The 17,130-nt window shown below is 46.7% G+C and overlaps 1 protein-coding gene across 2 annotated transcripts in view; it reads right to left on the bottom strand.

Moving 5' to 3' along the window:
• pnpla7b (patatin-like phospholipase domain containing 7b) overlaps window positions 1-17,130 on the bottom strand; it is a 473,312-nt gene that overhangs the window by 412,689 nt on the left and 43,493 nt on the right. Inside the window, exons 4-6 of one of the 2 annotated variants that reach the window (XM_072488205.1) lie at window positions 10,965-11,048; window positions 7,138-7,141; window positions 3,101-3,183 (exon numbers count right to left, since the gene is read on the bottom strand). In XM_072488205.1, coding sequence (XP_072344306.1) covers window positions 3,101-3,183; window positions 7,138-7,141; window positions 10,965-11,048 — 171 coding nt within the window. Of the gene's footprint in view, window positions 1-3,100; window positions 3,184-7,137; window positions 7,142-10,468; window positions 10,784-10,964; window positions 11,049-17,130 lie in introns of those variants that run through there. The other variant, XM_072488203.1, reaches the window with a different exon arrangement.

The raw sequence follows: 17,130 nt of genomic DNA, 5'->3' as shown, positions 1-17,130 counted from the left end.
ATAGGGGGTGTTCAGAGTATGGCGAAGGGCGGGAATTGAGAGGATGGGGGACTTGTTTTTAGAGGGGAGCTTCCCTAGCTGGAGGGCGCTGGAGGAGAAGTTCGGGTTGGTAAGGGGAACGAATTTAGATATTTACAGGTGCGGGACTTTCTGCGCAGGCAGGTTTCATCTTTCCCACTCCTGCCACTAAGGAGGATCCAGGATAGGGTAGTGTCTAGGGGATGGGCGGGAGAGGGGAGCGTCTCGGACATCTACAAAGAGCTCATGGGGGTAGAGGAGGAGCAGACCGAGGAGCTGACGCAAAGGTGGGAGGAGGAGCTTGGTGGCGAGATGGAGGATGGCTTATGGGCAGACGCATTGAGCAGAATCAACACGACCGCGACATGTGCCAGGCTCAGCTTGATCCAATTCAAGATGGTCCACTGGGCCCACATGACAGTGGCCCGGATGAGTTGATTCTTTGGGGTGGAGGACAGGTGTGTAAAATGTGCAGGAGGACCAGCGAACCATGTCCACATGTTCTGGGCTTGTCCAAAACTTAGGGGATATTGGCAGGGGTTTGCAGACATCATGTCCAGAGTATTGAAAACAAGGGTGGCAATGAATCCGGGGTGGCAATTTTCGGGGTGTCGGAAGACCCGGGAGTCCGGGGGAGAAAGAGGCAGATGTTCTGGCCTTTGCTTCCCTGGTAGCCCGGAGACAGATACTGATAGCTTGGAGGGACTCAAAGCTCCCGAAGTCGGAGACCTGGCTAACTGACATGGCAAGCTTTCTTGGATAAGAGAAGATTAAGTTCGTCTTGAGAGGGTCACTGCTAGGGTTCGCCCAGAGGTGGCAACCATTCATCGACTTCTTCGCGGAGAATTAATTGTCAGCAGGGAAGGGGAGGGGGTTAAGGTAGCGTAGAATAGGGGGTCATTTCGGCAGGTCTTGGCGGGTTGGGAGTCGGTGATTGCACTATGTTCATTATTCTTTGTACATTGTTTTTATACTGTTGCTGTTAGTAATGCGAAAAATATCTCATTAAAATTATTTATTAAAACAAAATAATAAAATATCCTACAGAAAACAATTGTAAAAAGGGGGGGGGGGGGGGGGAAACTGGAGAACCCAGCAAGCTAACACCCAATCCCTTTCAAAACTAAAGGTTCATTCAAACTTATTTTTAATATTCGGGAGATGGGCAAAACAATCTGGAGTTATTCCTGAAAAAACGTTTGACAGGATTGTTACGGTACCCTGTGCCAGCGCCCGGTCAATTCCAGCCCCACTTGACCCGGAGTCGCAACATAGTTGAAATTAGCTTTTATTTTAAAATACCCGAGATCTTCGATGCTCAATAACTACAGTCACCAGGTTTGTGAATTTAAACACAATTATCTTTTGATTATTAACAGTAAATATCAAATAGGCAACAAATACAACTGATTTACTGCCTAATCTCTAACCCGCACACCCCCTTCATTCATACACACACACAACCAGAACTAGCATTCGAGGGAGAGGGAGAGGGAGACAGCTTCTTCTGTCAGGGTCTCGAAGCTTCTGCCTTCAGACAGCAGAGTACAGAGAGAGAGAGAGAGAGAGAGAGAGAGAGAGAGAGAGAGAGAGAGAGAGAGAGAGAGAGAGAGAGAGAAAGAGAAAGAGAGAGAGAGAGAGAGAGAGAGAAAGAGAAAGAGAGAGAAAGAGAGAAAGAGAGAGAGAGAGAGAAAGAGAGAAAGAGAGACAGAGAGAGACAGAGAGAGACAGAGAGAGACAGGGATGCTTCCACCTTGAGGGTGCCAGTGGCTTCTCCATCATTCTCTCCGAAAAACCCCACCTGACGGGAACCAATCGATTGACAGACAGAATACTGTCCCTGGCAAATCCATTAGTCATCTACCAGCCAATCTAAACAAACCCCTCCAATCTCTTGGGTGCCAAAAAGTCTGGGTTCTTCTGCCCCAAAATGCAAAACTTTATAACAGTGCACTATTTTGACACTTTGAGTTCCTTATTTCCTAGGCCCAACTTAAAGGTATGTCTCTATTGACGATCCATGGGCCAAATAAGGGAATCAACAGAAAGGGCCCTTACATGGTTAATAGAGTATTCCAAACTTAAAACACTGACTAAAGGTTCCTCCACAATCTCTTATTTCAGACTAAATTTAACAGAGTTTATTTGTGAGGGTCAAGCACCACCTTCTGGTTTTATGAGGCAATGCCAAGGTGGCCCAAACCTCACCACATACTGATGACGTTTTGTTTTTTTCTTTAGCAAAATGAAGGGGCATCAGCACGATGGATCAGAATACTTCCCATTTTTGACACCCACAGAGCTACAAATCACACCCAGGAGATACAGTGTAGCTTGATTTGAAGCCGTTTTTTTCTTTTGTGCTCCGGTCTCTGAAAAGTGTCGTCTGCTGTATCAATCTGACTCCCATTTTCTACAGTCGTAGAGAAGCTATCAATCAGCACTGAATATGGTCCAAGGAATTTGTTCTGTGGGCCCATGCGCACTGGGAGCTTGAATCAACAGTCCAAACTCATTTCACAAAGGACCCCCTCCAGGAGGGAGGGTCAGGGGAATGAATAGTTTTCATCCTGTCAGTCTGAGTTGGATATGAAACCAGTTTCTAGAGAGGAAAAGCGAATATACTAGCAGATTGTGTCAGTGCCCTGATAGTAAAAATCATATATCAAGACAACGCAGAGTAGTAATTGGCAACACCAAAACATCATGTCCAAACCGGCAGTACACCTCCACAGCTGCTCACATATCTAGCATCCAACCTAACCACATCAGCATCAGTATTTAACACAGTCTTAGCATCCCACCAACTTCCCCATTGCACTCCGCAACATCCCACCACCGCAAGGTGAAATCATTCAAAGTAGGAAGTGTGATAGAACTGCCCAGGCTGTTTGGGCATATACAGCAGCCAATACCACATTAGAGGTATGGGAGCAGGGTCACTGACTGAGGCAGAGTAGGAATATCTAACAGTAAAAAGAAAACATAAAATACATTTAGGTTGCAGGAAATGAAGTAATCACACAGACTACTCAGGTGATTAGAGTCCCCTTGCAAACCACTTGACTTGAAGCAAAATTACCTTTCTCATGATTTTTCTTCCATAAAACATCACCTTGTCCCTCTTTCGGAACCTGTACCTGGTTACACCCTGCTGCTGCTGTTCTGCAAGTGAAATCAAAATTACAGACGTGAGCAAGTTACGAATAACGCACTCCAACAGCAAGGGTGCTTAAACCAATGATACTAAGGATAGGTATTATTCTCAGCTGTGAACACATGTTTACATGTTTAACCTAAATTGTCCCAGCGGCATTATTGCCAACAGCATCAGATCCTCCCAAGAAGAGGGGAAGAATCTCTGTTCTTGACCACATTGAGATATTTCCCATGTTAAAAGGTATTAAATGCATAAAAGTTGTACCAATGCCCATGAACTGAAGGAACTCTTGTGGGCAACACACAAGGAAAAAAATCAAGCTCCAAAGTGATGGCCCTCATGAAGAAGTATTTCACAGACATGATAGTGACTGCTGCGTAAACCAAAGATGAGGTTGCAGAACTCTTGGTTTCACTCAATCTTTTATCCCCCAACCAACACCACCAAAGACAGAAAATCTGGTCCACCACCTCATTATTGGTTGTGTATAAATTGACTGTCACCTTTTTCTACTTTACAGAGTGCCACAGAATCTTTTATAGCCACCAAAAGAACAAGTGGAATCTCAGATTACTCGCTCATCTGAAACACAGCACCTTCATCATTGATGCACTGATATATCAGCTTAAATCATGTGTTCAGGCTGAGACTTGACTACTCTAGCTCAGAGACGAGATGGCGCCCCCTGAGCCATGGCTGAACATGCTAGATGAAGTTTTAACTGTCCTTCATTCTGTTGGCTCTACTTACCTCTACTATCAACTTAAATAGCTACACATAAAAGTGTGGAGAGTTCACAGATGGAAACCTGTGGCGGATACGACAAGTTTGTGAAGACTCAATATAAAAACAATCTCCATCTGTGTTATATTACACTTCTTTAAGAGCAGCAAGGCCACATCACAAATTTAACTAAGAGCCCCCTATGTGCTTCGTCTACCGGTTGGCAAAAAGTGCCAAAAAGCACCAAAAAGCGAATAGAGTGAACAAGGTCAGAACAGAGAGAGATATTTCCCCCCTCAGAGAGTTAACATCCACAATTAACATTCTCCAAAGTTATTAATTTAACCTAAAAGCTCAAATGAAGCATTAGCATGATTTGGCTCCTCTTGCAAGCAAGTCGCTAAACCAAAAGATCAATTTGAGAGACGATTATTAAGCCCAAGATGAGCCTTGCTCTACCGCTCATTGATCTCTTAACATTTTAAGTAATGTAATATCAAAACCACACTTACAAAACAGCCAAGGTATAAAACCTCACATCAAAGAGGTGTGAACAGAGGAGAACAGCTCCACAACTGCAGCGACTGCTGAATGTTAAAAGCTTTGATTGTCATTGACTGTGTAGTAACATATTATTGCACCAGCTCATGCTAAAATAACTGAGAATATCCAGACATAATACATTATTTAATACAAAGAATGAAGACTCTGTCAAGAATGGACTATCTTCCTTCCTTATTCACCATCCTTTATGTACTAACATATATACAATGCCCAAGCAATAACTTAGGACAGATTTGCAGTAGGTATTATTTAATGAAAAAATTCAGCACCTCTTTTACCGTAATGCTTTGCGAACATGCGTGGATTTCTCCCAATAGCTCCTTTAAATAATTTAGATACTTTCCTAAAGTTGCACTGTCCCACAATTCACTGCAACGTTTCCCGGTAATGAATCAAACCATTTGGTCAACTTTGTCTGGTGGCAAGTCTTCATGCATGTTAAAATTCCAAACAAGATTTAGAAATTAAAAACCTCAGTTTACAATTTTCTCTACTCCTACTTATACTGATTCTTCCGTGCAGAATGAAATAGGATTTTAAATCTCAAAAAGAGGCAGGATTAAAATAGGGACAAATGATCCTTTGCAACTGATCATTTTGTTTGCAGAGTGGCCTAAAATGCCTTACTCCATGTTCCAAGTTTTACAACTTTGGTTCATAGACAGAAGTGCCAAACATTCACCAATTCCACCTGTGGGGTCATTGGACTGTGAGGTATCAAAGGATCTCAAAAGACTCAAAGGTGGCTGAAGTAGCTCCCGCATCAATATATTTTTGGACCATGAGGTTGAATCTTTGGCCTAGGTTGTAGAAGTACCATTTCAGTGGACCATTAAATATGTGGGCACCATCTCCATTTCATTTTCAGGCATACAAACAGCACAATATTTTCTAAGAGTGCCAAGGCACTCAGTATATCAAAGATTACAGATATTCGAGAACATACTATTGGCCCTCCGTTGGGCTTGTACCCGTAGCCTACAGAGGCACACAATTCTGCAGCAGTTTATAAAGGGTTTCTTTTAACTAGTTTAGCTCTAATTCTAAGATATTGTCCCCCTTTTCAGGATCCTATAATTATAATTTATCCTTATCAGAAATTATTATTTTAAACACCTGTTAGATCAATCTCGCCAAGCAATACAACCCAACTTTACCCAATGTTTCATCAATGCTCAATCCCTAATCCCAGGAATCGTCATCATTGCTGGTGAGTGTATCGTTTCCAAAGTGGAGCGCCCCAAAGTGAAGTCAGTAGGAGTAATTTTGCAAATCTGTGCACATTGCGAATCCTGTCACTACCAGTCATATTATTAACCCAATATTGCAAATGGATCGTTGCAAGTGCAGTTGCATTTCTTGGTTTTATATTCAAAAACCCTTTAGATTTTATCACTTTTTGCACCTGCGAGTTAGCTTTAAAAGGCTTATATGTAACTGACCCCCAAAATCTGCTGTGTTCATTTCCCCATCTCCATTTACATTGCACTCCTAGTTTCACATCCACGTCAAACTAAGGAGTATTGAATTGCAGCTGCCTGTTCATTACTTTAAATTTGAGTATACCTTTCAACTATCATTCAATATAAGAGGCTGAGACAGAAAAACAGAGAGAGACATATGCAGAGCCAGAGGCAGGAATGTAAAAGCTGGAGCTGTGGTACAGAATCCTGGAGGTCACCACTTGTTAGCATATATCAGCCCAAAGATATATCTCAACTCCCAACTCTCCCACCTCTGTATTTCAGAACCAGTATTCTCTTCTTACATAGAAGATAGGAGCAGGAGGAGGCCTTATGGCCCTTCGAGCCTGCTCCGCCATTCATCACGATCATGGCTGATCATCCAACTCAATAGCCTAATCCTGCTTTCTCCCCATAGCCTTTGATCCCATTCTCCCCAAGTGCTATGTCCAGCCGCCTCTTGAATATATTAAAATATATTCCTGGTCACAAGGTTGGCTCCAATTGTACCTGTGTTAATTTTAATTAACAACCGCTTGCGTGGAATGAACATCTTCTGAAATTCCAGCATCTCACGGATTGTCAAAGAATTCTTATGCTAGGCTAACATGACAAACGATGATGGCTCATCCGAATCAACTTCACTTATTCGCTGCCCTTGATTAAGCCTCTATTACCATGCTCTTCCCTTTTGAACATCCTTAAGCCCTACAACTTTGAGCTCTCTTCATTTCTCTGACCGATGCTTCTTATGTATTTCCCCCCCCCCCTCCCCCCCCACCCCATTTCTTTGCCCGAACGTTGACAGCCACACTTTTCACTGCCTCGGCACTAAGCTCTGGGGTTGCCTGGCTGAACATTGTCACTTCTCTCTCTTCTGTTTTATGATGCATTTTAAAACCTCTCTCTTTAACCAAGGTCACGTCCTAATATCTCATGTGGCTTGATGCCTAATTCTGCCTGATAACCCTCATTTGAAGTGACAGAGTAGCTTACTTTCTTAAAAGAACTATATAAATGCAAGTTTTAACAACTTCTCTACTTTTAAACTCACTGGACTGCAGTTACTTGGTTTGTCTTTCTCCTTTTTTGAATTACATTTTAATGCTTGCTCCCTTCCAGCGATCCCATCATCACATCCAATGAGCTTTGAAAGATATAAATCCCCAATGTACAATCCTATTTCTTTTCATACCCTCGAGTGGAAACTTGACTTCAATCCCAATCATTTGACTTTTTCTGTTTGTATTAATACCTGCAAGCTCCTCACACACACTAATCCTCCCATATCTCTGGTACTTTCCCTCCTTCTCCAACGGTGTAAACCAGCGCAAAGCATTCATCAATAATCCCACCGTATCTATATTTTTTTCCCCCGTTTCTAATGTTCCACCCACGCCTTTCCCACTCTTTGGAACTGCAGTCTCCATCACTTAAAATACCTACATTCAAAACAAGTTTATATTGGCCAAAATGCAGTAACGATTTGCATTAATCATTTTCAAAGTTGCTGGTTATAGCTTAACTGTTCCATTTATTCCAGTCAGATGTAGTTGCACTCGTCCACTAGCACACAATTTAAGGTGCGCTGAATGCAAGAACAAACATAAATCATTAAGTAAATAACACCTTGTTAATGTTCAATTACCTTTTGCACAGATAAACCATTCAATCGCCTCCCAGTTTGTACTAAGCCTTCTAGATAAAGTTGCAGGTCAGAGAGGAGCTGGCAAACGGTTCATACAAATGAACATTCCATCCCCGACGCAATGTCTGCTGTAATAGGACTGCCACATTATACTGGCACCACTTTTAGCAGGTCAAATGTGTTTGCACAGGCATGCCTGCTGTAAGCAATGGTATTTACAAAATCCCCCAATATTACTTTTAGTAGGGCAGCAGGGTGGCACAGTAATTAGCATTGCTGCCTCACGGCGCCGAGGCCCCAGGTTCGATCCTGGCTCTCAGTCACTGTCCCTGTGGAGTTTGCACATTCTGCCCATCTTTGTGTGGGTTTCGCCCCCACAACCCAAAGATGTGCAGGGTAGGTCAATTGGCCACGCTAAATTGCCCCTTAATTGGAAAAAATTTATTGGGTACTCTAAATCTAAAAGTATTACCTTTGGTTCCCACTAGAGGTACTCAGCTCCAAACCTCTGCAAAATTGATATCAAGACACCCCTTGACCAAGAGTGGTATTATGGGGTTCTAGCAAAATTGAAGTCAATGAGAACTAGGGGAGACCTCGCCTCTGGTTGCAATCTCTCCCGGGAATAAAGAAAGATGATTGTGGTTGTTGGACTCCAATCATCTTAACCCCCAGGACATCACTGCAGGAGATCCTCAGGCCCAACTACGTTGAGCTGATTCAATGACCTTGCCTCCATCAGGGTGGGGACATGCACTGATTAGTGTTCCGTACCATTTGTGACTCCCCAGATACTGAAGCAGTCTGTGCCCACAAGATCTGGACATCATTCAGGCTGGGCTGATAAGTGGCAAGCATCAATTCGCGCCACATAAGTCCCAAGCAATGATAATCTCAAGGATCATCCCCCTTAACATTCAATGGCATTGCCATTCATTGAAACTCTACAGTGCCGAAGGAGGCCATTTGGCCCATCAAGTCTGTGCCAACCCAGCGAAAGGGCACTTTACCCATGTCCACTCCGCCCTATCCCCATAACCTAACCTGCACATCCCTGAGCAATAAGGGGAAATTTTCCACAGCCAATCCATCTAACCTGCACATCTCTGGACTGTGGGATGAAACCGGAGCACCCGGAGGAAACCCATGCAGATATGGGGAGACATACAAACTCCACACATAGTGACCAAAGGTCGGGATTTAACCCTGGCGCTGAGAGGCGGCAGTGCTACCTACTGTGCCACCGTGCTGCCCTGAAATGTAAAGTACCCATTTCAATTTTTTCCAATTAAGGTGCAATTTAACATGGCCAATCCACTTACCCCTGCACACCTTTGGGTTGTGGGGCGACACTCATAGACATAGGGAGAATGTGCAAACTCCACACGGACAGTGACCCCGGGGCCAGGATCGAAGCCGGACCTCTGTGCCGTGAGGCAGCAGTGCTAACCACTACACCACCGTGCCACTCACTATCAACATCTTTGCCAATAACCAGAAACTGAACTGGACCAGCCACATAAATACTACATGAGCAAGCCAGAAGCTGGGAATTCTGTCAAGGCACAAGTCTCAAGAGTGTGATGAAATACTCTACACTTTCTTGGATGAGTGTTGCTCCAACAACACTCAAGAAGCTCAACACCAAGATAAAACAATCTGGTTAACAGCACCTCATCCACCACCTAAAATATTCACTCCCTTCAAATACAGTGGTAGCCATAGTATAAAGGTATACGGCACAGCAAAGGTTAATGAGGGGCTTGAGAACAGTATCACCCATGGTATGATGTAGGGAGTCACATGATAGTGGACCATGTGTAGTAGGGTTTGGAAGGAACCATCATGCGCACAGCACCTACCGATGGCAGTGTCTTGGATAATTTTATAGTTATAGGTTACCAACAAACGGGTTCTGTTTAACCATTCAAGATTCACTATGAGACACCAAACCACATTACAACAGTAGCAGTGTACCATATACATGATGCGCTACAGCAAACTAGTCAATGCTCCTTCAACAACACTTTCCAAACCTGTGACTTCTACCACCGAGGACAAGAGCAACAGACACATGGGAACAATGTAACCTGCAAGCTGTCCTCCAAACCACACCCCCGTCCTAACTTATGAAGTAGATAGCTGTTCCTTCACTGTTGTTGGGTAAAGCCTGTGGAACTCCCTTCCTAACAGCACTCTGGGTGTAGGTACACCACATGGACTGTTCACAAAAGCAGCTTACCACCATCTTCTCAAGGACAATTAGAGACGGACAACAAATGCTGACCTTGCCAGTCACATTTTTTTTTTTTTTAAATTCCTTATCTATTCTTTGACCTCATTGTTTTATTCTTATTTTGTCATCTAATGTAACCCTCTTGATTTTCATCTACTAGCCTTAGCTGTTCTCATAGACCACATCAGAATCATACCTTATTAGAATTTTGGAGAGATTCTATTGTTGGTCCAAAGATTTACCAAGTAATTTCTCTTCAACTGTTCAATTCAATTCCTCCCTTATCCTCAAAAGTTAATCTTATTCAATTCATAATCCTTTGGAATTGTGTTAAGGTAGAAGTTCAGACATTATCATACTAAATGGCTGAGCATGTTTGAAGGGCCGAATGGCCTACTCGTGCTCCGACTTTCTACGTTTCTATCCTCCAGTGATGAAGATTCTCGGCATTGGACAGACTGCCTTACTTAATGCTCTGCTTGCAGGCAGATAACTACCTTACCAGCTGAACTATCGGTTAAAAATAATTGTAAATATTCTTATTAGGGGCCCACAATAGCCCGTGTAAAGAGTCAGTGTCAGTTAGAATAGACAGAACAAAGATTACAAGACAGTGAGGCGGTGGGTGGGAGGAAAGAAAGAAACTGACTCTGTACCATTGACTTTTTCTTCTTCAGCCAGTCAGGCTAGAAACAATCACAAACTGTTGAACATTCATTGATGAGAAAACTTGGGGGGGGCAACTCAGATCACCACAAGGAAGAAACAACGCCTAGTCAACAATGGTGGGCTTTTCTCACTGTTCTTTATTAGTCTGCGCGATAGCGGATTTCCTGTTCATAGCTCAGAGTACGCTCACAACCCCTAACATGATGGAGTGTAGCATGTGTATCGTCTAACTACTGGTGTTCTGTCACATGATGGTAGATGGTATATCTGTCTGCAAAAACATAGCGATGTTCCACAATCGTTTCCTGTAAGGAAGAAAATTAATAAAAGTTCACTGGCATTAAAGAAAATAAAATTGTGTTGATTTGGGGATATTTTTACTCTTGAAGCGTGGTTAAAAGATGGGACTGGGTGCAGGCCGGGAGCATGTTAGTACATCAAATTATTTCATTAGCTCACGAGTCTGGGATATACTTACTTGACTGTTTTCAATCTTCTGTAGATGAAAAACACAACAATTGCTACGATAAGAATTGCAGCAAGCGCTCCAATCATCATTCCCGTCAGCTGGAGAAGTAAAGGAAAACATTTAACTTAAATACGAAAAAATACACTTTGCCCCTTACATTGACATCAACACAACTACATTTTTTCCATAACCACTGACCATCTTCCCAAGCAGCCAATTCTTTCCCTCCTCATGATAGAACTTAAAAGGTTCATTCCATGATCCCACACACTCAGGGAGCGAGTTCAAATGTCGGCCCCAATCCCTGCTCTCAGCTCAGCTTTCTACCTGGGCCCACGGGAACACCACAGCTCCATAGGTCTGCTCACTCAAGTGACAGCTGTCCATGTCAGCCTAGACTATAGATACTGGCACTCTATTCAGTCATGAGGCGCAAAACAGGATGGTCCAGTCTTGCTTTCCCCATTTCTCACACGCACTTTACTATCCAAGGCAGCACGGTAGCACAGGTGGGTAGCACTGTTGCTTCACAGCTCCAGGGTCCCAGGTTCGATTCCCAGCTTGGGTCACTGTCTGTGTGGAATCTGCTCGTTCTCCCAGTGTGTGCGTGGGTTTCCTCCGGGTGCTCGGTCTCCTCCCACAAGTCCTGAAAGACGTGCTGTTAGGTAATTTGGACATTCTGAATTCTCCGTGTGTACCGGAATGTGGCGACTCGGGATTTTCACAGTAACTTCATTGCGGTGTTAATATAAGCCTACTTGTGACAATAAAGGTTTTTTTAAAAAAATTTATTTTATTCAAATTTTCACAAAATATCAACAACAAAATACAGAAGGAAAAGGACAACCCCGCCCACCCCCCTACCCCTTATACATAAATAATAAATTAACAGCCATCATCAACACAAAAGCAAATATACTCGCCCACTCAAGAAAAAACAAACCAACCCCCCCCCCCCCCCACCCCCCCCCCCCCCCCCCCGGGCTACCAGGGACGTAAAGGCCAGAATACCGGCCTCTTTCGCCTCCTGCACTCCCGGCTCCTCTGCCACCCCAAATATTGCGAGCCCCCAGCCCGGCTTGACCCTGGAACCTTGACCTTCGACACCGTCCTCGCTACATCCTTCCAAAATTCCTCCAGCGCTGGGCACGCCCAGAAAATGTGGGTGTGGTTTGCTGGCTCCCTGAGCACCTAACACACCTGTCCTCGCACCCAAAGAACTGGCTTATCCTTGCCCCGGTCATGTGAGCCCTGTGCAGCGCCTTAAATTGTATGAGGCTGAGCCTCGCGCAAGAGGAAGAGTTCACTCCCACCAGGAAATCCGTCCACGTCCCCTCGTTAATCTCCGCATCCAACTCCTCCTCCCACTTACCCTTTAGCTCCTCCACCGATGCCTCCTCCTGCATCACCCGATACGTTGCAGAGATCCTCCCCTCTCCAACCCACACCCCCGACAGCACCCGGGGGGGACGGACGAACTTCTCCTCCAGCTAGCCCAGCTCGCGAACTTCCCGTCCACAACCAGGTCCTCCATCCTTCTAATACCTGCCCTGTGCAGCTCAGAAACCCTCCTCCGTCCATCCTCCCCGGGGACAAACCGGTGGTTCCCCGAATCAGGGCCCACACCGAGGCCCCCACCTCCCCCCTGTGAAGTCTCCATTGCCCCTAAGATTTGTGGGTAGCCGCCACCGCCGGGCTCGTGGTATACCTCGTTGGAGGAAGCGGCAGCGGCGCCGTCACCAGCGCCTCCAGGCTCGTGCCCACACAGGACGCCATCTCCAGCCTCTTTCATGCCGCCCCCTCCATCACCCACTTGCGCACCATCGCCACGTTGGCAGCCCAATAATACCCACAGAGGTTAGGCAGCGCCACCCCCCCCCACCCCCCCCCATCCCTACACCGCTCCAGGAACACCCTTCTCACCCTCGGGGTCTTCTGGGCCCACACAAACCCCATAACGCTCCTGTTAACCCGCCTGAAGAAGGCCTGTGGGATCAGGATGGGGAGGCACTGGAACAGGAACAAAAACCTCAGGCACGCCGTCATTTTAACTGACTGCACTCTACTCGTCAGGGAGAGTGGCAGCACGTCCCACCTCTTAAACTCCTCCTCCATTTGCTCCACCAGTCTTGTGAAGTTAAACTTATGCAGGGCCCCCCAACTCCTAGCCACCTGGACCCTCAGGTACCTGAAACTCCTCTCTGCCCTTTTTAGTGGGAGCTCACCAATCCCCCTCTCCTGGTCCCCTGGGTGAACCACGAACAACTCGCTCTTCCCCATATTGAGCTTATACCCGGAGAAATCCCCAAACTCCCTGAGAATCCTCATCACCTCCGGCATTCCCCCCACCGGGTCCGCCACATATAACAGCAAATCGTCCGCATAGAGCGATACCCGATGTTCCTCCCCACCCCACACCAGCGACCCCCCCCAATTCCTCGACTCCCTCAATGCCATGGCCAGGGGCTCAATCGCTTGCGCAAAGAGCAGGGGGTGACAGGGGACACCCCTGCCCATCCCCCATTGTAACCAAAATTACTCTGACCTCCTTCTGTTCGTGGCCACACTCGCCACCGGAGCCTCATACAGCAACTTAACCCACCTGACAAACCCCTCCCCAAACCCGAACCTTTCCAGCACCTCCCGCAGGTGCCCCCACTCTACCCTATCAAAGGCCTTCTCCGCATCCATCGCCGCCACTATCTCCGCCTCCGCTTCCACCGCCGGCATCATCATAACATTCAAGAGCCTCCGTACATTCGTATTCAACTGTCTCCCTTTGACGAGCCCAGTGTGATCCTCGTGAATGACATGCAGCACACAGTCCTCTATCCTCGTGGCTAAAATCTTCGCCAACAACTTTGCATCTACATTTAGGAGTGAGATCAACCTGTATGACCCACATTGTAGGGGATCCTGGTGCGCCAACATCCGGCTCGCCTTTTCTCCATATTCATATACCACCCCCTGCACCTTCCTCCACTGTGCCTCTGCCTTTCTGGTGGTCAACAGATCGAATTCGGCGTGGAGGCTGCGCCGCTCCCTAATCAATCCATCCTCCGGGACCTCCGCGTACCTCCTGTCCACCATCACCATCTCCCCACCAGCCTCTCCCTCTCCTCCTTATGGGCCCTAATGGAGATCAGCTCTCCCCTGACCACCGCCTTTAGCGCCTCCCAGACCACCCCCACTTGGACCTCCCCATTGTCATTAGCCTCCAGGTCCCTCTCTATGCACCCTCGGACACGCCCGCTCACCTCCTCGACCGCCAGCAACCCCACCTCTCCTCCCCCAGCTCGAGGTCTACCCAATGTGGAGCGTGATCGGAAATGGCTATCGCCGAGTACTCAGTATCTTCCACTCTCGGAATCAGCGCCCTACTCATAACAAAGAAGTTAATCCGGGAATAGGCCTTCTGGACAGGGGGGGGGGAAATACGGTGCAGAGTGCGGTTAAAATAAATGAGGTATTTAGGGATTTCTATGGGGACCTGTACCTGGGGGGGGGTGGCCGATCTCGCTCCTTAACGTAGATGCCAAGTTGCTGGCGAAGGTCCTCGCTAAGAGGATTGAGGATTGTGTCCCGGGAGTGATACATGAGGACCAGACTGGGTTAGTGAAGGGCAAGCAGTTAAATGCGAATGTGCGGAGGCTCCTGAACGTGATTATGATGCCCTCGGTGGGAGGGGAAGCAGAGATGGTGGCTATGGACACAGAGAAGGCCTTTGATCGGGTGGAGTGGGAGTACCGAAGGGAAGTGCTTAGCAGGTTTGGGTTCGGTGTAGGGTTCATAGAGTGGGTCAGGTTGTTTTACAGGGCCCCGGTGGCGAGCGTGTCTACGAACCGGCGGAGATCGGAATATTTCAGATTGTACCGGGGAACGAGACAGGGGTGTCCCCTGTCCCCTTTGCTGTTCGCGCTGGCAATTGAGCCGCTGGCCATGGCATTAAGGGAGTCTAGGAACTGGAGGGGGTTAGTCCGTGGAGGGGAGGAACACCAGGTGTCGTTGTATGCTGATGACCTGTTGTTATATATTGCAGATCCAGTGGAGGGGATGGCGGAGGTCATGCGGATCCTTAGGGAGTTTGGGGACTTCTCGGGCTACAAGCTCAACGTGGGGAAGAATGAGCTCTTTGTAGTGCATGCGGGGGGCCAGGAAAGGGGGCTAGAGGAGCTGCCATTGAAGAGGGCGAGAGGAGCTTTCGATACTTGGGTATCCAGGTAGCTAGGAGCTGCGGGGACCTGCATAAGCTTAATTTGACACGGTTGGTGGACCAGATGGAGGAAGACTTTAGAAGATGGGATGTGTTGCCACTTTGCCTGGCAGGTAGGGTGCAGTCGGTCAAGATGACGGTCCTCCCGAGGTTCTTGTTCGTGTTCCAGTGCCTGCCCATCCTAATCCCCAAGGCTTTTTTCAAGCGGGTAAGCAGGAGTATTATGGGTTTTGTATGGGCGAGCAAGACCCCGAGGGTGAAGAGGGTGTTTCTGGAGCGCGGTCGGGACAGGGGCGGGCTAGCGCTGCCGAATCTGTGTGGCTATTATTGGGCAGCTAATGTGGCGATGATCCGTAAATGGGTAATGGAGGGAGAGGGGGGCGGCGTGGAAGAGGCTAGAGGCGGCGTCTTGTGTGGGTACTAGCTTGGGGAAGCGGGTGACGACACCGTTGCCGCTACCGCCGACAAGGTACACCACGAGCCAGGTGGCGGCGGCGACATTGAAGATCTTGGGGCAGTGGAGGCAACTTAGGGGTGAGGTGGGGGCCTCAATTTGGTCCCCGAAACGGGATAATCATAGGTTTGTGCCGGGCAGGATGGATGGGGGGTTCCTAAGTTGGCATTGGGCAGGAATTAAAAGGTTGGGGGATCTGTTTATAGATGGGACTTTTGTTAGCCTGGGGGCGCTGGAGGAGAAATTTGGGTTGCCTCCCGGAAACGCTTATATATATATGCAAGTGAGGGCGTTTGAGAGACGGCAGGTGAGGGAATTTCCGCTACTTCCAGCACGAAGGATTCAGGACAGCGTGATTTCGGGTGTGTGGGTTGGAGAAGGCAAGGTCTCGGCGATTTATCAGGAGCTGCAGGAAGCGGAGGAGGCCTCAGGTGGAGGAGTTGATGGGCAAGTGCCGATGCCCTGGGCAGGGTCAATTCCTCCTCCTCACGCGCCAGTCTCAGTCTAATACAGTTCAAAGTAGTACATAGGGCGCATATGACAGGGGCGAGGATGAGTAGGTTTTTTGGGGTAGAGGACAGATGTGTGAGATGTTTTGGGGGGGGGGGGGGGGGGGGGGGGGAAAGAGAGATTTGGTTTAGGTTTTCGTTAAAAGGGGGCATTTTCCCCATTTTTGTATTTATTGGTTAAATGGGGTTCATGTATCCTTTCTTGGTTTCCTATGTACAATTTTGTTTTTGTTTTTCTTTCTTTCTGGAGTGTTTGGTTGAAAATTGTTGAAAATTTTGAATAAACATATTTTATTTTTTTTAATGAATCAATCCTGTCTCATTACACTGGACCAGATCTAGGACCGCTTGTTCCCTCGTAGGTTCCATTACATACTGTTCTAGGAATCTATCGCGGGTACATTCTATAAACTCCTCCTCAAGGCTGCCTTGACCGACCTGGTTAAACCAATCGACATGTAGATTAAAATCCCCCATGGTAACTGCTGTATCATTTCTACATGCATCCGTTATTTCTTTGTTTATTGCCTGCCTCACCATAATGTTACTATTTGGTGGCCTATAGACTACTCCCATCAGTGACTTTTTCGCCTTACTATTCCTGATTTCCACCCAAATGGATTCAACCTTATCCTCCATAGCACCGATATCATCCCTTCCTATTGCCCGGATGTCATCCTTAAATAACAGAGCTACACCACCTCCCTTACCATCCACTCTGTCCTTCCGAATAGTTTGATACCCTCGGATATTTAACTCCCAGTCATGACCATCCTTTAACCATGTTTCAGTAATGGCCACTAAATCACAGTCATTCACGATGATTTGCGCCATCAACTCATTTACCTTATTCCGAATACTACGAGCATTCAGGTATAGTACACTTATGTTGGCTTTTTTACCTCTGTTTTGAATCTTAATACCTTGATTAGTAACCTCTCCTAAGTTATATTTCCTCTTAACTTTTCTCCTAATTTTCCTTGTCGTTGAACCCATATCTTCAT

This window comes from Scyliorhinus torazame, chromosome 22 (genome assembly GCF_047496885.1).
Source record: "Scyliorhinus torazame isolate Kashiwa2021f chromosome 22, sScyTor2.1, whole genome shotgun sequence".
In the NCBI taxonomy this organism is placed as follows: Eukaryota; Metazoa; Chordata; class Chondrichthyes; order Carcharhiniformes; family Scyliorhinidae; genus Scyliorhinus; species Scyliorhinus torazame.
The sequence above is the reverse complement of the archived record's forward strand: the minus strand, read 5'-3'. Positions and strand labels throughout refer to the sequence as shown.